This window comes from Gymnoscopelus braueri (genome assembly GCF_963280865.1).
Source record: "Gymnoscopelus braueri genome assembly, chromosome: 11".
Classification (NCBI taxonomy): domain Eukaryota; kingdom Metazoa; phylum Chordata; class Actinopteri; order Myctophiformes; family Myctophidae; genus Gymnoscopelus; species Gymnoscopelus braueri.
The window spans coordinates 7776361-7797475 of record NC_137613.1 but is presented as its reverse complement, the minus strand read 5'-3'; the positions used below and the strand labels follow the sequence as shown (position 1 = coordinate 7797475).

Genomic DNA, 21115 nt, shown 5'->3' with positions numbered 1-21115 from the left:
ACCTCCGAGAACAGACTTTCAACAAAACAAAACAGCCTTTGTTTAGGTGTGTAGTGAAATGCTTTTGTTTCTTTTCACTACTGTTGGAGCCCTCGCAGGGCAGTGAAATTCCTTGTACAAGCGCAGAGCCCAGCGCCTGGCAGAACGTAGACGCCCCCACACTGCTGTGAAGAACACAGAGAGAGAGAGAGAGAGAGAGAGCGAGAGAGCGAGAGATAGAGGAAGTGAAGGCTCTGTCATTTTAACCTAACGTAAACAAGAAGTTGGGAAACATTGATCGACCTTTTTGATCACTTCCATTTAAAGTGAAAGTAGATTCCGACGCGGACATTAGAGGTAAGTTACGACGAAGGAAAAGGAAACAAAACACGGAGTGACCGTAACCTGTGCGATTGCTGCCTGTTCCTGTGTTACACGGGTCATGACTCATGGTGACTTATTGAATGCCGTAGCAGCCATGGTTCACACACACACACACACACACACACACACACACACACACACACACACACACACACACACACACACACACACACACACACACACACACACACACACACACACACACACACACACACACACACACACACACACACACACACACACACACACACGCACACGCACACGCACACGCACACACACACACACACACATGACGCTCGTCTGTCACAAGCGTCATGGCGCTACTTGTTCCTGGTTATTGAAAGTGTTACATTTACAATCAGCGCATCTACATAAACGTTCAGATTTCAAATAAAAAGTGCCGACCCCATGACCACGGATGTTACACGTTAAAGCGCCTGGGTCTAAGTACCCGTATCTGCCGTATTGTTCAATAAAAAGCATTTTACTCCGATCGGCGACCATGTTTTTATTTTTTATAATGTATCAGGAGTGCAATACACCTCCCAACCGATAGGGGCGCGTAATTGAAAGCATATGGAGAAAATGGCCACCAATTGGATTAAAATGCTTTTCATTGCACAATACGGAAGATACGGGTACTTAGACCCGGGCGTTTTAACTTGTTACATCCATGGCTTTGGGGTCAACACTTTATATTTGAAATCCGAACGTTTATGTAGCTGTACTGGTTGTAAATGTGACCGTAACCTGTGTGATTGCTGCCTGTTCCCGTGTTACACGGTCATCGGTGACTTGTCGAATGCCGTGACCTGATTCAGCGGAGTTCAATGTACAAATGTTTACTCGTTTCGTTTGGGAGTTTCAATGATTTCAAACGTCATCATGGCACTTTAAATGGTTAAAACGGTGACAGCTGATCACATGTTATTATATATCTATTGATCCATGACTGAGAGGCATTGATCAGTATCGTTTTCTGGAAAAACACGTGGAAATGTGGAAATCTCTTGATAGTTGTTGACAGTGGTGGAAAAAGTACTCAAATTCTTTACTTAAGTAAAAGTACAAATAGGCCTACTGCATTATAGAAATACTCTGTTGCAAGTAAAAGTCCAGAATTCAAAATTTACTTGAGTAAAAGTACAAAAGTATTGGCATCAAAATGTACTTAAAGTACCAAAAGTAAAAGTACTAAAGTATTTGAAAATAGCAGATCTACAAGCTCACAACGGAGCTTGTAGATCTGCTATTTTCAAATAGCCTTGGTATAAAATGGGGCTAAAGTGGTTAATGTATGTTTTATTATGTTATGATTTATATCTGCAAAGTAACTTGTCACTAAAGTTTTCAAATGATTGTAGTGGAGTAAAAGTACAATATTTGCCTCTGAGCTGTAGTGGAGTAGAAGTAAAAGTATTGGAAATTGGAAATACTCAAGTAAAGTACAAATACCTCAAAATTGTACTTAAGTACAGTACTTAAGTAAATGTACTTAGTTACTTTCCACCACTGTTTAAATGTAATTAAATTCGTGCCGTGATCGTTTTGGGGTCAGATTAGCCCTGGCCCTCACTAACGCCCTGGACCAGGGCTAGGGGTCAGATTAGCCCTGGTCCTCACTAACGCCCTGGACCAGGGCTAGGGTCTTTATTTAGTAAGACATGAGAACAACAGTACATGGAAGTACAAATTCACAATGCAAGGTCTACTAAACTGGAAGGCTCATAAAGCACTAAGCTTGTTTAAAATGAGATCTCCATGCACACAAATCATGATGACATATACTGTAAGAGACGGACAGATATACACACTACTATACAGAACGTCATACAATCAGCTTACAGGTTACTGGTATGAAAAGTGAAACATATGTACAAGAGAGGGAAAAAAAGGGGGGGGGGGGTAAGTTAAGACTTAGACAGGGGCCATTTTAGAATTGCAGCCTGAAGGTGTTTCTTTAGGGCAGTTTTGAAAGTGAGTAGGGTTTTACACTCCTTTACTCCTTTAGGTAGGGCCTTCCACATTTTTGTTGAATAGCATGAGAACGAGTTCATTCCCTTTGTTGAGCCAAATCTGGGTTGAACATGATCCGTGGAGCTGCCTCTGGTGTTGTGATCGTGGACTTCATTTACGTTTTGGAAGTATTTTGACAAATACGGGGGATCCCAATGTTGTGGTGTATCTTGTAGACCAGGCCCATTGTAAGTTGCTGTACTCGGTCCTCAACCCTAAGCCACCCAACCCTAGCAAAATGAGCAGGGGTTAGATGGGTTTTGTGTTTGAGTCCAAGAAGTAGCCTTACTAGTTTGTTTTGGGATGTTTAGAGCCTTGTTTTTAAGGCCTTGGTGGTGTCTGGAACTCAAAATGTACTTGAGTAAAAGTAAAAAAGTATTGGCATACAAATGTACTTAAAAGTACCAAAAGTAAAAGTTTTCATTGTGCAGAATGTCCCATTCAAGTTTTCAAATGTATAAAAATAATTTGAAAATAGCAGATCTACAAGCTCACAATGCGTCGTATCGCGACGCATTGTGAGCTTTTAGATCGGCTATTTTCAAATGGTCTAAATGTATATAGGGCTGAAGTGGTTAATGAATGTGTTGTAATACAAATCTACAAAGTAACTAGTAACTGAAGTTTCCAAATAATTGTAGTGGAGTAAAAGTACAATATTTGCCTCTGAGATGTAGTGGAGTAGAAGTAAAAGTATTGGAAATTGGAAATACTCAAGTAAAGTACAAATACCTCAAAATTGTACTTAAGTACGGTACTTGAGTAAACGTACTTAGTTACTTTACACCACTGCACTCATGGTTGTAAAACCCAACAACCAAAAACCATGTAGAATCCTTTTTTTTCCCTTTTTTGTTGTACAGATCAAATCTTGGCCCTTCTCTGTGGGAACATCTAGGATTTTGAGGTCCTTTGTTCAAGTGTGTGGTGGGTGAGACGGTGGCAGTGGTTGACGCTTAAAGGGATACTTCACTTTCACATAAAATAAACATTAAAAATATATATTAAAAAAAAATGAAAGAAGTTATGGCAAAATAAAGGCCCCCTCACACATTAGTAGGACACTCTACTCCATTACTTTTTTCATTTATTTTTAATATATTTTTTAAATGTTTCCCCCCGCCGAAAGTGAAGTATCCCTTTAAGCAGTAGTGTAAAGTAACTAAGTACATTTACTCAAGTGCTGTACTTAAAGGTAGGGTAAGTGATTTACTTTGGTTAAAATAAGTGTTAAATAGCTCTATATTGTGATAGTACTCATTGCTATATAGAGTGTTTGTTCAGTAAAAAGAGTCTCCATGTCTCTCCAGCTCTTTATTAAACAGAAAATGCATTTTCAGTGCTCTCCTCTCTCCTGATTGGCTTAAATGTTGTCACCTACCTGAAAATGTATTTATATTCTGTTTACTAAAGAGCTGGAGAGACCCCTGTGACCGAACAAACGCTCTGTAGCAATGATTACTATCAGAATATACTACTTTAACCTTTTAACAAAAAAACTAAAATGACCCCCAAAAAATTACGTACCCTACCTTTAAGTACAATGTTGAGGTATTTGCTACTTTACTTGAGTATTTCCAATCTTCTGTACTTATACTCCACTACATCTCAAAGGCAAATATTATACTTTTACTCCACTACAATTATTTGAAAACTTTAGTTACTAGTTACTTTGTAGATTTTGATTATTATTACAAAACATACATTTACCACTTCATTTTGGCCATATACATTTTGGCCATTTGAAAATAGCCGATATACAAGCTCACACGATGCCACGCATTGTGAGCTTGTAGATCTGCTATTTTCAAGAAATGTTTATACATTAGAAAACTTGAAATGGGACATTCTGCATAGTGAGTACTTTTACTTTTGATACTTTAAGTACATTTTGATGCCAATACTTACGTACTTTTGCTCGAGTACATTTTGAATTCCTGGACGTTTACTTGTAACAATGTATTTCTATATTGCAGTATTGATACTTTTACTTAAGTAAATAATTTGAGTGCTTTTTTTCCCACCACTGCGCTTGAGAGAGAGAGAGAGAGAGACCACAGTTTTCTGTTACAAAAACCTGTGGTTGGACTGGCCTTGACATTTCTCTGGCAGTGTTGTCTCGCTGTCACCAACCTTGGTCCGTTATCTCTCTCTCTCTCTCTCTCTCTCTCTCTCTCTCTCTCTCTCTCTCTCTCTCTCTCTCTCTCTCTCTCTCTCTCTCAAAAATAGCCGATCTACAAGCTCACAACGCGTCACGTTGTGAGCTTGTAGATCGGCTATTTTTGCCGAATGGTTCCCCTCAGAATGGGGATGCTGGGTTTAAACGTCAAGTAGAAAGTTATTTTCAATCTGTTCTATAATGATAACGGACATTCTCTCAAGTTTTCCTCGTGACTTAGGCTACTGCATCTTTAGGGGGAAAGATTTACATATTTACGTACCGTAATATGACATACATGTAAGGTGCTGTAAAGTCATATCGCGTCATATCCTGCAGAATGCCACCAGGTCAGTATTGGTTGGGTAGCTTGTCAATCAAGAGCGGGGGGAATGAATGCTATTGGTTGTGTAGCTTGTCAATCAAATCATCCCGCCCCTCCTAGAGCATAACCTACTTTATCATCAATTCTAAAATAAATGGGACCATACAGTAGTTTAGCAAAACGCATATCATGATGATTGAAAGGAGACTTTAAACTAGGGACTGGAAGCATATAGTATTCATGACAATAATGTGTATTAAGGTAAGAAAATCAAGTCTAAAAGTTCGTCAAAAACCCATCCGCTTGCGCTGAGATAAATTCTTTCTGACACCAGCAGGGGTAAAACAGCGAAACTACAGGCCATTCATATGAACTCAGAATCAGAATCAGAATCAATTATTGTCACATCACATTACAGGTAAAGTGGGTGAAATTCTTAATTGTGCAGGCTCAGTTGCAGTTTAAAAGATAGATAGTCATCTCATAAAGAGAGAGGAGAGGCATAAAGTGCATAAATGACTAATCTACATAACAAAACAATAATGTGACTATGTGCATGAACCTAAAAAGTCATGAAAGTGCTTCTAGGACAAGCACCACCCAAGTCACAGACTGTTCAAACCCCTACAACGACCGCGACCGGGCAAGGGGCTCTACCGCAGTATCAAGAGTTCCACCACCAGGTACTGGTGCAGTTTTAATCCGGCTGCTGTCAGAATGCTGAATGGGGCATAAGCCTGAATGAGGCATAGGCCTTGTTCAGCAGCCTGACAACAGGCGGTGCAGACTTTTCTGGCTCTTCCTGAACACACCTGTGGATTATACCAGGGACAATGACTTGGACTTTAGCCCCCCCTCGGACACACCTGTGGACTACACCAGGTACAAATGACTTTTTGTTGCACTCCCTCATGGAGCTACTTGCGGATTATACTAGGGTCAGTCCACCCTAGGTGGACACGCACTGACCTTTTGCACCTTAATCCCATGTATAACGCACTGACTTTTTCTTTGTCTTTTTTATTGTGCTCCTTTCCTCTAAGCACCTTAACGTCCATTGTATATCATGCACAGTATAAGTATAACATGCACAGTATACAATACATTGCTGCTATGCTCAGGCACCTTAGTTTTTTTTTAGTTTTTATTATCTCAGGTACTTTGTAAATATGTAGATAACTTGTCTGGCCTTCTGTTGCTCTCTTGTTTTGATCTCCTTCCCACTTGCCCCCCACCCTCTTCTTCTCCCCCCCCCCCTCTTCTTTCTATGGAAACTAACGTTGCGATGGGAACGATGTACAAAAAAGAATTTCACCCACTTTTTTACCTTGTAAACCTGTGATGTGACAATAAAACTGATTCTGATTCTGATTCCTAAAAAGTGTCCCTTTAAGCACATTTCACAGTTCATGTCTGTGCAGTGTCACCAAAACATAGTTTTTATTCAGCAGCCTGATTTTCCTTGTTTGGGACAGGACTGGTGATTTTGGGGAAAAACCGCGCGCCCGACCGTCTCCCATTGGTTGGCTGTTTACCGTTGCTGTCAAAATACGCTAGTCTGTTACATCCACAAGTTTCCTAGGGCATTGTGGGCATCACTTCCTGTCGATTTGATCCCTGATGCGTGATTTGGGAACGTACGGGACCGGTTGGCAAACCCCGCCCCCCGACTGTCTCCACTGGCTGAATCACGCCTGCTTGAAAGGTACATAGGCGGGCCGTGCCTTGCTGTATGTTATGCCACACAGTTAAAGGTACATAGGCGGGCCGTGCCTTGCTGTATGTTATGCCACACAGTTAAAGGTACATAGGCGGGCCGTGCCTTGCTGTATGTTATGCCACACAGTTAAAGGTACATAGGTGGGCCGTGCCTTGCTGTATGTTATGCCACGCAGTTAGTGACAGGACACTGTTACTAAAAAAACACAATATAAAAGACAGCATTTGTGCAGTAGGAGAGGCGTTCTCACATGCCCTATTTTCCTGTACAGTTTGTGGTATGTACCGTTCTTTTTTTTCTTTTTTTTTTGAGTTTTTGGCGGAATAGCAGTGGTGGAAAGTAAGTAAGTACATTTACTTAAGTACTGTACTTAAGTACAATTTTGAGGTGTTTGTACTTTACTGGAGTATTTCCAATTTTCAATACTTTTACTTCTACTCCACTACATCTCAGAGGCAAATATTGTACTTTTACTCCACTACAATTATTTGAAAACTTTAGTTGTTAGTTACTTTTTTGTTTTTGATTATTACAAAACATACATTAACCAATGCAACCCTATATGCATTTCGGCCATTTGAAAATAGCAGATCTACAAGCTCACTTGTAGATCTGCTATTTTCCAAAGATTTTTATACATTTGAAAACTGGGACATTCTGCATATTGAGTACTTTCTACTTTTGTACTTTAAGTGTATTTTGATACAGTAGCGTTTGGAAGCACCCGGAAGCCTGCCGGAAGTAGAATTATTGAGACGAGATATTTATTAAATACACTCGAGATGCATATTTACATGTAAATGCATATGTATTTATGTATGATATGTTTACATATTTGCATTATATTATATATATTTATATTTAGCATGTTTTGGTCGTGCATGTATTTCTCCCCGCCTGCAGTTCCAGCTTTGGCCACTGGGGTGGCGGCTTCAATGTTTCTCAGGGCCTGGTGTAATTAAATAGAAAATAAGTCATTTGTTTTGTGGCGAACTATCCCTTTAAAGCATGACTCCCCCTGCTGTCTGGTTGCAGGTATGACGGGCAGCAGCAGCCTGCTCCTCCGCTCTCTACGGGTCTATCTGAACAACCAGGACAGACTGCAGCCCATCATCGGTCAGCCAGCAGCAACATCTCTCTCTTAAAAACAAAAAGAAAAACAACTGGAATGGTTACCTCATTGTGTGTGTGTGTGTGTGTGTGTGTGTGTGTGTGTGTGTGTGTGTGTGTGTGTGTGTGTGTGTGTGTGTGTGTGTGTGTGTGTGTGTGTGTGTGTGTGTGTGTGTGTGTGTGTGTGTGTGTGTGTGTGTGTGTGTGTGTGTGTGTGTGTGTGTGTGTGTTCTCAGGTCTGACCAGTGTGACAGAATGCGTGAAGGCGGACACAGGCGGAGTGGAGGTGTTGTATCTGTGTGAGGCGTGCGCCAGTCGGCTCAGCAAGGCCGACATACGGAGCCACATCATGGGGAGCCTCCACAGATGCAACTACATCGTAAGTCCATACATGGGGCAACTGGCGGCCCGGGGGCCACATGCGGCCCCCACCTTCACTTAATGCGGCCTGCAGGTTAATATCGGAATACTGATTATATTATTGATTTCAGCTGTTACGATTCCAAACATGCAAACATGACCCGCTTTAGTTACCTCAGTCTATATTAGTAGCTTAATGACTAATATTACAATTCTATCGTCTTTTTTATGTCCAATGTATTTGTATTTAAGTTCAAAAAGTTTACATACGTATAACTAAATGCATTTGAAATTAAATAAAAATGTTACTTTTCAGGATTCCAATTGAAAAATTAATTTAAAAAAATCTGGATTCGAATAAAAAAATTGCAAAATAGCAGATCTACAAGCTGATAACGCATCGCACTGCAACGCGTTTTGAGCTTGTAGATCGTCTATTTGTGCTACTTTTGTGTGACATAGAATGGCGAAGTACGGCATTAATTTACGAAAAAAGGTTAAAATACGGGGATAAGACGTGTCTGCCCGACAGTATAAGCAATGTGGCCCTCTGGAGTAAGTGTGGAAATACTGTATAGTGGCCCTCTCCATCATCAAAGTTGCCCACCCCTGTCGTAAGTAGAGCTGCCAACGAATATTCCTTCGAATATTAAAAATAAAACAACCTTTGACTGTAAAAAAAAAATTAAGGTTCGATTTTAAAAAAATTGCCACGCGAGTTCTCGCGAGACTCTGGGCGCACGTAATCTTAAAACTGCGGCTGGTCTCGCGAGATCACAGAGCCGTCAGCCGCCAGTCAAGGCTTTACTTAACCCATTGAGACCTGAAGCCGATTCTACATGTCTCCTAAATCTCAAAAGTTTTCTGAAAAACGTATGTTTCTATGTCAGTGGTGCTCAATCTTTTTCATGTCAAGGACCCCCAAAATTATATGTATTTGGCCGCGGACCCCAATCAAAATATCTTGTTCCAGGGACCCCCCCAGAAGCAAAGATTTGAGTTAAAAACGTTCGCTTAAAACATACATATATTCAAAGATTTGCACACATTTTCACGATTTTTCAAAAATAGTAGATCTACAAGCTCGTAGCGCGGCACTCGGTGCCGCGCTATGAGCTTGTAGATCTACTATTTTTGAATAGCCAAAGTGTAAAATAAAGCTTTTTAGCTCAAATCTAAAAATGACACAGTTCCAGGTCTTAATGGGTTAATCATACGACGGTGGTGCGTGCAAACGCGAGCCGATGTACAAGTCCACAATGCGCCGTCGATGCAACACGTTGTGGGCTTGTAGATTAGCTGTGTTTGCCACAAGACACCGTCACACAGCGAAGAATACGTCAGCCCACAAAAAAAGCACGCATGTTACTCACACTATGTCACTTTAACCCTTTAAAACCGGGGACGCATCTGTGTCATTTTAAGATTTCTTTGGCTATTAAAAAAATAGCAGATATACAAGCTCATAGCTGTTAGGATTTAGAAGACATTTGTAGAATCCCCCAGAAGCAAAGATTTGAGTTAAAAAAATATATATATTTGCACAAATCTTAAAAAATAGCAGATCCACAAGCTCGTGCTATGAGCTTGTGGATCTGCTATTTTTGAATAGCCAAAGAAATCTAAAAAATGACACACAGATTCTTTCCTGGTCTAAATGGGTTAATTGATTCAAAATGTTAACAGGTCAAGGTGAAACGGGCGATTCATTTGGTAGTGAAGGCCGACAGTTTACAACGAGACTCAAAAATGTAAAAACCATGCATGGATTCTTGTCCCTCACGGTAAAACTCCCTCCGTGTCACATTTCTCTTGTAGCCTATACCTTATTTTGAAAACTAATACATTGGTTTGATTATAATTTCCCGTTTCATGTCGAGGTAAAGATTGTTCCAACTTCTGCGTCTCCGTTATCCAGAGAAGTCCCGGGCTTGTATCATCCTAAACCAGGGGTCTTCAACGTTTTCAGGCCAAGGACCCCCTAGCTGAGACAGAGATGAAGCAGGGACCCCCTCTACATTGTATAAAATTGTGTTTCAGATTAAACACCAACCGCGGCCGGCGCATATAGAGAAAGAAATAGACTTCTGCTGTGGTTGAATTAAATTTGACTGCATTCAATATTTTACATTAAAAATAATATACATTCGACGTCCGATAGGTTCGGATGGATCGAACCCACATCGTTTTTTAAAAGGAATATTCGAACGTCATTTTTGGCCAATTCTGGCAGCACTAATCGTAAGTAGTCACACTCACAGACCCATCGTTTTTGGGTGGCCAAGCTCATGCTTAACCCCTGAAGGAGGGTCCCTGTTTTGTGATCCTTTTGTAAAATAATGCTTTTTTTTTGTTGCTTAAATCAAAAAGTAACACAGATGCGTTCCAGGTCTTAATTGGTTGTTAAAGGAGAAATCCGGACATTTTAAGTGTTATCTTTGATGTCTAGTTACTCACTCACCGAGTTAGGAAGTGGCGTTGAGTTTTTCCAGCGATTCCCCTGTCTGTGAGTCTGGTCGACCCCCACCTTTGGCATAGTGGGAGGCGCGTGTCTTAGTGAAAATCGCCTAATTCCACAGCTCCAAACTTATTTTTTTTCTCCACAAATCCTCCTCATGGTGTCTCCTGATACTTTCACATGCACTGTTTATCACTCACGAGCTGGCGTTCATGGTCAGTGACGTGAATGTTTTCCTCTCGCGTGAAATCTCGCGAGATTTCCCGAGGAGCGCAGTGAGCCGAGGACGGGAAATCTCGCGAGACGATGCGAGGCGATTTTCACTAAGACGCGCGCCTCCCACTATGCCAATGGTGGGGGTCGACCAGACTCACAGACAGGGGAATCGCTGGAAAAACTCAACGCCACTTCCTAACTCGGTGAGGTCTACACCATGAATTTCATTTTTTGGGGGTTTTTTAGTATTTTTTGGGCTCCCCAGTGTCACTTGTACCCCAAAAAATATTTTTTTTTAACATTCAGTCATTCATTCTCATTTCAGAGATTTTCAGAATGGGCGTGTCTGAACAGGCCATTTCAGAATGGCAATGCAAGTGACATCACTTGCATTGCCATTGCATTGATGCTGGCCAGACAGAATTGCTCAGTAGCCCCCCCCTGCCCAAGAGGACGTTTTGGTATTGCAGCTGAAAGTGCTGTATAAGCCAGAGACAATTGACTTGGGATGAGTATATCTGAGTGATGATTTAGGCTCAAACCTTTTGAAAAAGGTTTGAGGGACATACACCATATGATATTAAATATCAAATATTTTTTTTAAATTCATGGTGTAGATCCTTTAAAATGTCCGGATTTCTCCTTTAAGTGACGGTGTCGCACACCAAAAATAGCCCAGATGGCCTATTTTCACAGATTGTTGCCACTCCTTCTAACCGTAAGGGACGACGTCTCTCTCTCCTGACAGAAAGTCTGGCACCCGTACGTTATGGGCGGATGGGAGATAACGGACCTGTCCAAGTTGGCCTGGCCCCTGATGGAGATGGCCCGTGTACTGGAGAAGCAAGAGGGACCAGGGGATGTACAGGTGTGTGTGTGTGTGTGTGTGTGTGTGTGTGTGTGTGTGTGTGTGTGTGTGTGTGTGTGTGTGTGTGTGTGTGTGTGTGTGTGTGTGTGTGTGTGTGTGTGTGTGTGTGTGTGTGTGTGTGTGTGTGTGTGTGTGTGTGTGTGTGTGTGTGTGTGTGTGGAACAGTGGTGTAAAAAGTACTAAATCTTACAAGTAACAGTCCAGAATTCAAAATTTACTCGAGTAAAAGTACAAAAGTATTGGTATCAAAATATACTTTAAGTACAAAAGTACTCATTATGCAGAATGTTCCATTTCAAGTTTTCAAAATGAATAAAAATCTCTTGAAAATGGCAGATCTACAAGCTGAGCTTGTAGATCGGCTATTTTCAAGTGGCCGAAATGTATAGGGCTGAAGTGGTTAATGTAATAATAATCAAAATCTACAAAGTAACTAAAGTTTTCAAATAATAGTAGAGGAGTAAAAGTACTATATTTGCCTCTGAGATGTAGTGGAGTAGAAGTAAAAGTGCTGAAAATTGGAAATACTCCAGCAAAGTAAAGGTACCTCAAAATCTTACTTGAGTACAGTACTTGACTAAACGTACTTATTTACTTTAGACCACTGATGTGGGAGTGTGACGTAGAAGTCGCAGAGAGATGAGTCATGTCTGTTTGTGTGTTTTTGTGTGTAAATTCATTCTTTTTTTCTTTGTCAACAATGACGTTTCAAGGTCATGGAGATGGATTCGGCCGCATACAAGATGATGACGTCCCTCAGCGAGGCCGAAGGTCAGGGTTTCATCTGTTGTTCCGTATTTAGTTTGATTGGTTGGTTACATAATTTAATTGATATTGATTTATTAGTGCAATAAATGTCCCCATCCACTTTAATGGGAAAATGAAAAAACTCAAATTCAAGTACTTTTTTCTCGGAAACCAAAAGTGCTAGAGTTAAAAGACTTGGAGGGAAGGTTCATAATTTAGTGCGAAATTATTAAAAAATATATTATATCATTCGGCCACATGGTGGTGCTATAAAAGCCCACTTTACGTTTTGGCCTATAACTCTTGAACCGTAGGTCGTAGAATAAAAATCTTTTCCCCCCTAGATTCCTTGGGTCATGACGCAACTCCTTATATAGGCCACGCCCATTTGCGTCTTGATAGATTTTCTGCCATTTTGAATTTTCTTCAAAACACACTTTTAGCTCCTTTTCCCACATATTTTACAAAAATTGGTACACATGATCTCTGGGCCCATGCGATAAACATATCCAAACGGCATTTTGATAGTCTTTACCGTTCGTCCGTAAATGGCTTCCAAAGTGAGTGGGAGGGGCCCGTTTTACCAAAAATGCCAGAAATCACGAACGAAACGTCCGGTCAATCCCAAATTTGAATCACATGTCGAGGGTGGTTTACTCAACGAATCCCCCAAAGCATTTCCACTTTGACCCATAGTGGGTGCCACAAATGTGCAACACGTAACCGCTTGATGCAAAAACATGATTTTTGGGGGGATCAATCCTCTCAAAATGAAACAAAAGCGATATCAGGAGTGACGTGACAATATGATTGGCCCGTTACATTTGTGGGAGGGGCCTTTTTATTTAGTGGGAGGGGCCTATTTCCTTAAATCAAAACGGCACGTATCACGAAGGCGGGATCCGATCGGCACCCGATTCGAATGGCACGTCGCGCGGCCTCCGACGGTATTCCTCCCGGCGTATCCCTTGAGTCCCGGCGGCCGCGACCGGCGACCGGCGACCGGCGTCGGCGCGACCACACGTTGCAATTTCCCAGAATTGCGACGCGTCTAGTTGATTACTTGATATCTAAAATGAACGATCTCTCTCTCTCTCTCTTTCTCCACAGCGATACGTTTTCTACACGCCGTCAAAGATGGACGCTGGGCCCAGCTGTGCTCTTCCGTCCAAACGGCCTGTTCCCCCCCCGCCGGGGCTCTCGCCCAATCGCAGAAGCCGCCGGTCGATTCCGCCCAATCACGCGAGCCCTCCGTCGAGATGGACAGGTCTCCCGCCCCGCCCCCTGCACGGACGACGCCGACCGCAGCCACTGGACCGCGCATGTGGCAGAAGCCGTCGGTCGATTTCACCCAATCACAGAAGCCGGCGGTTTATTTCACCCAATCACTAAAGCAGACAGTCGAGATGGACAGGCCTACCGCCCCGCCCCCTGCACGGAGGACCCCAGCCATTGGGCGGTTGGAGAATTCGGTCACGTTGCCCGGCACCTATCAAATGCCACCCGAGCCCCCTGCTGGCCAATCCGAGCACAGCGACGTCTTTCTCGATGGCTATGCAGACACCAAGCCTATTATCGGTGAGTTTTAGACAGTGGTGGAAAAAGTACTCAATTGCTTTACTTGAGTAAAAGTACCAACACTGCAATGTAGAAGTACTCCGATACAAGTAAAAGTCCGGAATTCAAAATTTACTTGAGTAAAAGTGCAAAAGTATTGGCATCAAAATGTACTTAAAGTACCAAAAGTAAAAGTACTAAAATATTTGAAAATAGCCTAGATATAAAATAAGGCTAAAGTGGTTAATGTATGTTTTATAATATAAAAATGTGTATCTGAAAAGTAACTAGTAACTAAAGTTTTCAAATAATTGTAGTTGAGTAAAAGTACAATATTTGCCTCTGAGATGTAGTGGAGTAGAAGTAAAAGTATATACTTAAGTAAATGTACTTAGTTACTTTCCACCACTGGTTTTAGACATCCGTCGCGGTAGTATTCACATTAGACCCAGCGGTGTAAAGTACTTCTTACTTTATCATTTCCAGTTTTCAGTAGTTTTACTCCTACTCCACTACATCTCATCGTTACCGACGGGCTCAAGCCCCCTTTCATGTCTGTGTGTGTTTGTGTGTGTGTGTGTGTGTTTCATGTCTATGTGTGCACGTGTGTGTGCACGTGTGTGTGCACGTGCCTGCAGTTGTACATTTTTTTTTTTTTTACATTTTGCCTATTTTGCCCTGTAAAGTAACTAAGTACATTTACTTAAGTACTGTACTTGAGTACACTTTTGAGGATTTTTTACTTTACTGGAGTATTTCCCATTTTCAATACTTTCACTTCTACTCCACTACAAGCTCACAATGCGTCGCATTGTGAGCTTGTATTTTCTGCTATTTTCAACAGATTTGTATACATTTTGAACTTGTGAAATGCGATATTGTGCACAATGAGTACTTTCTACTTTTGGTACTTTAAGTACATTTTGATACCAATACTTTTGTACTTCTAATCAAGTACATTTTTAATTCCGGACTTTTACTTGTAACCGAGTACTTCTACCTTGCAGTATTGATACTTTTACTTAAGTAAAACATTTGAGTACTTTTTCCACCACTGGTTAGTGGTTAGGGTCACAGGATCAACCCAGTTAAACCGGGAACGCATCCATGTTAACCACTTTAACCATTATTTCATACTTTGGATATTCAAAGATGGCAGATCTACAAGCCGGTGCCGCGCTATGAGCTTGTAGATCTGCTATTTTTGGAAAATCTCGAACGCTTGTGCAAATATTTGAATACATATATTTTTAAAGGGTCAAATCTTTGCTTCTGGGTGGGGGTCCCTGGGGTCCCCGGAACAAAATATTTTGCGACGGGGGGGTCGGCGGCCAAATGCATATCATTTTGGGGGTCCTTTGACATGAAGTAGTCCGAGAACCACTGATACAGCATATTCAGAAAACTGTAAAACTCAATAGGCCTATGAATAAAAACTACAAATCAAAGTAATTTAACTATACCGTGTGCGCGTGTGCGTGTGTGTGTGCGTGTGTGTGTGTGTGTGTCTATACGTGTTTTCACCAGGCCTCGACCGTTTGGTGGAGTGCAGAGGCGAGGAGGACGGGCGACCGCACTGTTTCCTGTGTCACTGTTGTCGAGTGAAGACTCTTGGTGACGGCATCATCCGTCACCTCACCAGTTCCTCTCATTACTACAACTACATGGTCAGTGTGCTTCCGCAGTGATGTGTCGTTCACCATCGATTCGTTCAAAAGAACCAGTTCATTTGCCGCGATCGTGAACGAGCTCGTTCACTTTCTGAAACTGTTACGTTCACGCGCGACGTAAAAAAAAAACCGCTCCCACGATGGTGTTTTTACACACGTTATAAAACATACATTAACCACTTTAGCCCTTTTTTTATTCCTAGGCTATTTGAAAATAGCAGATCTACAAGCTCACAACGCGTCGCATCGCGACGCGTTGTGAGCTTGTAGATCTGCTATTTTCAAATATGATAGCACTTTCACTTTGGGTACTTTAAGTATATTTTGATGCCAATACTTTTGTACTTTTACTCTAGTAAATTGTTATTATTATTAATTAGGAGGTAAATATTGTAAAAAAAAATAGCAGATCTAGAAGATCTACCAATCTCAACAAAAGACACTGGTGTGTGACAAGAAAGAGACACTGGTGTCTACATATTGACCAGAAAGAGACACTGGTGTCTACATATTGACCAGAAAGAGACAGAGGACAAAGTGGTACAGTCAGTTGGGGCATTAACTCATTCACTGCCACTGATGTATATGTTGCAAAAAACGTTGATTTTAAAAGATCTCACGTCCTTCATCTCTCGCAGTGATACATTTCATTGTAGCACACCCGGATACGGAAATGACGTCAATCGAAGATTTCCGTTTCCGCCTGCCGCCGCTCTAAACCTTCCGCTAAATCGCCATTATCTCGGCTTTGTTTTTCTCTGCCGTGGAACGCTGTTTAGAAACGCTGTTTAGAAACGCTGTTTAGAAACGCTGTTTAGAAACTGCTACTACTGCGACAGGCGGCGTCTCCTGTCCGCGGCACAGAGAGCGGAGGAACGAGGCGACAGAGGCCGAGTGAAGGTATATCGCTTTTGTCACACCGTCTACCTGCCTGGTTTGGGAGAAATCTTTCAGACTTTTATTTTTTCTCTCTTTAATCCATTAACCCTTTAAGACCTGTGGCGATTCTTTAAAAAAATCTAAATCCTAACAGTTTTTCAAAAATAATGTAAAAAAAAATGTTCACGGTTTTTCAAAAATAGCAGAACTACAAGCTCATAGCGCAGCACTCGGTGCCGCGCTATGAGCTTGTATATCTGCTATTTTCGAATAGCTAAAGAATTCTAAAGTGACACAGATGAGGTCTGTGGCGAGGTGAAAAAGTAAGTGAGCCGACCGTTCACATGGCGAAACATGGTGTTTTTGCGCTGGGCTGCAGAAGAGAGACTCCGCCCCCATCAGAATGTTTGTTGTCTGAGCGGTGTGCGCGTATCGCCGGTGTGTTTAGAAACGATTGGACTTGCAATCATAATGGAAAAAAAAAAAAGTGAACATTTTCAGGTTATAAAAAACACTAAATCGCTGGCAGTGGGCAAACACAGCCAGAAATAAGTCTGGCAGTGAATGAGTTAAGGCCACTGTGGCCTCAGTGCATGCCATTTTTTGAGGTGCACAAGGCCAAACTGATGGGCAACGACGGCCATGGCTTTCGTGGCCTCCCTGAAATTCCTGCCCTGCTCCAATATGAGCGATCCCCCGGTCGTAGCTAAACACGGAGGGTTTCACCGTGCTTCCACGACAAAATGACATCGCGACCCCCCCCCCGTTCGCTTGTTATAGGCCGTTGAATATAGCATGTCTCGTCAAAAATGACGTGTTTGCCGTGATTTATATTATTTTATTTTATTCTATTTTTATTATTATATATTTTTTAATTAATTTAAATTTTTACACAGAACCAGAGATAAAGTGATACGAAGATTTACTGCTCCATTCACTTCCTGGTTAAAGTATTTGGGAAATATTCTGTATCTCGACTCCATTTACTCTGTATTCTTGGCAAAACATGCTATTTTCAACAGCGTATAACAAGCGAACGGGCGGTCATTAGTTTCACGGAAGCGCAGCGGAACCCCCCGTGATTAGCAACCATCAGGGGATCGATCACACTGGAGATAAATATTCTGTGACTACTTGAAAAGGTAAGAAAATCGAAAAATGTCTGGCACTGGGACAACACAGCCAGAAATAAGTGTGGCACTGAAGAGTTAACGAAAAAACATTTTTACATTTGTAGTTTTCGTCACTTTGTTAGTTTTCGTTGACTATAATAACCTTGGCGTGCAGGTGGAAATGCGGCCTGAAAGCGAAGGCGTAATGAGAGGCTGTGACAGGCGGCGTCTCCTGTCCGCGGCACAGAGAGCAGAGGAACGAGGCGGCAGAGGACGAGTGAAGGTATATCGCTTTTGTCACACCGTCTCCTGCCTGGTTTGGGAGAAATCTTTCAGACTTTAATTTTTTCTCTCTTGGCCACTGCAAATTTGCAGACTGCCTTCAATAGGTTTCAATGGGCTCTAATTAACCTTAAGCTTGTTTTAAACTCCAACAAAACAAAATGGTATTTACTAGGTCTCCAAATATAAATCCCTTTACTGGTATGTACACTCTTAAAGGCGAACAAATTGAGCTGGTCACATCTTATAAATACCTCGGCATTTGGCTAGATGCCAAACTCTCATTTAAGGTTCATGTGGAGAACCTAATAAAAAAATTAAGAGGTCAAATTGGCTTCCTTTACAGAAACAGGTCCTGTTTTACTTTTACCAGCAGAAAGACTATTGTTCAATCTGTAATAATGTCTGTAATTGATTATGGGGATACACTGTATATGCATGCTTCACTCTCCACACTGAAGCCTCTGGATGCAGTCTACCACAGTGCTTTGCGTTTTATTACTGGTGATGATTATCTCACCCATCACTGTATTTTATATGATAAAGTGGGTTGGCCATCTCTCGCAGTTCGTAGAGAGGAACATTGTATGTTATTTATTTATAAGGTCTTGTGTGGTAAACTTCCTTTATACCTAACCTCGCTTTTGGAACCAAAGGTTACTGGTCACTCAACACGTTCACAAACACACATTAGATATACCAGTCCACGTAAGAGCAGTGAACATGGAAAAACTGCATTCATGTATTATGCTCCACACAAATGGAACAAACTTCAGGACTCTCTGAAACTGGTGCAATTGGTCTCAATTGGTCTCAATTATTTTAATGTGGTTTCATGATTCTGCTTTTCTTTTTTGCTTTATTGTCAAAGTTGTGACATTGTAATGTGATTCAAATGTTTGTTATCAGGGCGTCATTGAAAAAGAGAGCTTGCTCTCAATGGGTCTCCCTGAATAAATAAAGGTAAAAGAAAAGAAAGAAAGAAATCCATTAAGACCAGGAACGCCATCTTGTGTCATTTTATGCCGCGCTAGGAGCTTGTACATCTGCAATTTTTTTAAGAACCTGTTCCAATGAAGTGAAGTATTTATTTACTCTGTTGTTCTGTTTTTCATTGGTTACATTTTTAATGGGTTAATTTGAGTACTTTTCCCACCACTATGTCTTGTTTCCTACTGTAGGTGAAGTGGTTACCGACCTCCCTGTGCATCCAACTGACCGGCAACAGTTACCATTGGTGTAAGTTCTGAACTGCATTAATCTGATTACATTCATTCAGATTACATTAGAACAGATTACCACTGGTCGAAGTGCTGAACTGCATTACTCTGATTACATTCATTCAGATTACATTAGAACAGATTACCACTGGTCTAAGTGCTGAACTGCATTAATCTGATTACATTCATTCAGATTACATTAGAACAGATTACCACTGGTCTAAGTGCTGAACTTCATGAATCGTCACTGTGCTCTTTAATCCAGTGGTTCTCAAAGTGGGGTCTGGGGACCCTTGGGGAGGTTCCAGGGGGTCCCCAGCCAAATGTGTTCATATAGCATCACAATCATCTTTAACCTTTTATGGTTAAAACAAGTCAAACTTTTTATTCCGTACTTTTACTTAGTTTATTCCGTACTTTTACTTAGTTTATTCCGTACCTTTACTTAGTTCCGTACTTTTATATAGAAATAACAGAGTATTTCTATATTGCAGTATTGATACTTTTACTTAAAGGTAGGTTAAGTGATATTTTTGGGTTAAAACAAAAAGTATTTTGTTTAAAGGTTAAAGCACTATATTCTGATAGTAATCATTGCTATAGAGTGTTTGTTCAGTAACAGGAGTCTCCCCGTCTCTCCAGCTCTTTAATAAACAGAAAATACATTTTCTGGTAGGTGTCAAAATCTCAGCCAATCAGGAGAAAGTACCCATTTTTAAGCTTCATTTTTATTGTGTTCCAGTTCCAATTTTGTCTGCTCATTTCTTAGTGTCATCACTTCCAATTTCACTTGTTTCATCTATATCCTGATTGAGTTCTCTGTCCTGGTTGAATAAAATTGGAAATGAAACGAAAATGCATTTTCTGTTTTATAAAGAGCTGGAGAGACAAGGAGACTCCTTTCACTGAACAAACACTCTATAGCAATGAGTACTATCACTATAGAGCTATTTAAGACTTATTTTAATAATGGAATATATATATATATATATATATATATATATATATATATATATATATATATATATATATATATATATATATACGTGTGTGTGTGTGTGTGTAGTATGTTACAGGACGATTGAATAACCAGGATGATTGAAGAAGGAGCGCTTGTTTTCAGGCAATTCTGTAAAACCAACGCTAGAGGGCAATGCAAGCCAGACTAGAGCGAGGGTGTTTGTGTGTGTGTGCGTGCGCGTTTGTGCACACACATGCGCACGCATGCACACACACACACGCATTGTTTTAGTTTCTCCCTGAGACACACACACACACACACACACACACACACACACACACAGTGATCCATGAAAATAACTATTCTGTCCCTATCGGTTTACAACTCGGACGGCGCTGTGTCGACTATCAGAGCATCGGCCGATCAGCGCGGGCACTCGCGCCTGGAGGCGCGAGGGCTCTGCTGAGTCGGCGCGCCTCCGTCATGGACAATAACTATTATCACGTGCGTGTGAACGCGTGTTCAGCGTTCCCCTAGCGTAGCTTCCTGGTTGCTACGTGGGGGGGAACAACAACAGACAGGTCCGCGTCGCAGCAAAGCCCCGCCTTGCCCCGAAGCCCCGTGCCTAAAAACGAGCGCTCTGTCTTCAATCGTCCTGGTTATTCAATCGTCCTGTGACATATGTATATAGGTTATCAGTGGTGGAAAGTAACTAAGTACATTTACTTAAGTAGGCTGCTGTACTTAAGTACAATTTTGAGGTCTTTGTACTTTACTTGGGTATTTCCAATTTCGAACACTTTTACTTCTACTGCAGTACATCTCAGAGGCAAATATTGTACTTTTACTCCACTACAATTATTTGAAAACTTTAGTTACTTTTCAGATATAAATTATGATATTATGAAACATACATTAAGCGCTTTAGCCCTATTTTATACATAGGCTATTTGAAAATAGCAGATCTACAAGCTCACAATGCGTCGCATCGCAACGCGTTGTGAGCTTGTAGATCCGCTATTTTCAAATATTTTAGTACTTTTACTTTTGGTACTTTAAGTACATTTTGATACCATTACTTTTGTACTTTTAC

At 41.2% G+C, this 21115-nt stretch overlaps 1 protein-coding gene across 4 annotated transcripts in view; it reads left to right on the top strand.

Moving 5' to 3' along the window:
• Positions 1-218: 218 nt before the first annotated feature.
• LOC308094700 (uncharacterized protein) overlaps positions 219-21115 on the top strand; it is a 353814-nt gene continuing 332917 nt past the window's right edge. For 2 of the 4 annotated variants that reach the window (XR_013933978.1, XM_080441496.1), the window contains exons 1-9: positions 219-336; positions 7618-7698; positions 7929-8071; positions 11475-11594; positions 12308-12365; positions 13452-13919; positions 15426-15565; positions 17735-17842; positions 19023-19080. Coding sequence is in view for 3 of the 4 variants with exons in the window: in XM_080441496.1 (XP_080297622.1) it covers positions 7620-7698; positions 7929-8071; positions 11475-11594; positions 12308-12365; positions 13452-13919; positions 15426-15565; positions 17735-17842; positions 19023-19080 (1174 nt within the window). In the remaining variant the exon portion in view is untranslated. The remainder of the gene's footprint in view (positions 337-7617; positions 7699-7928; positions 8072-11474; positions 11595-12307; positions 12366-13451; positions 13920-15425; positions 15566-17734; positions 17843-19022; positions 19081-21115) is intronic. The other 2 variants (XM_080441498.1, XM_080441497.1) reach the window with 2 other exon arrangements.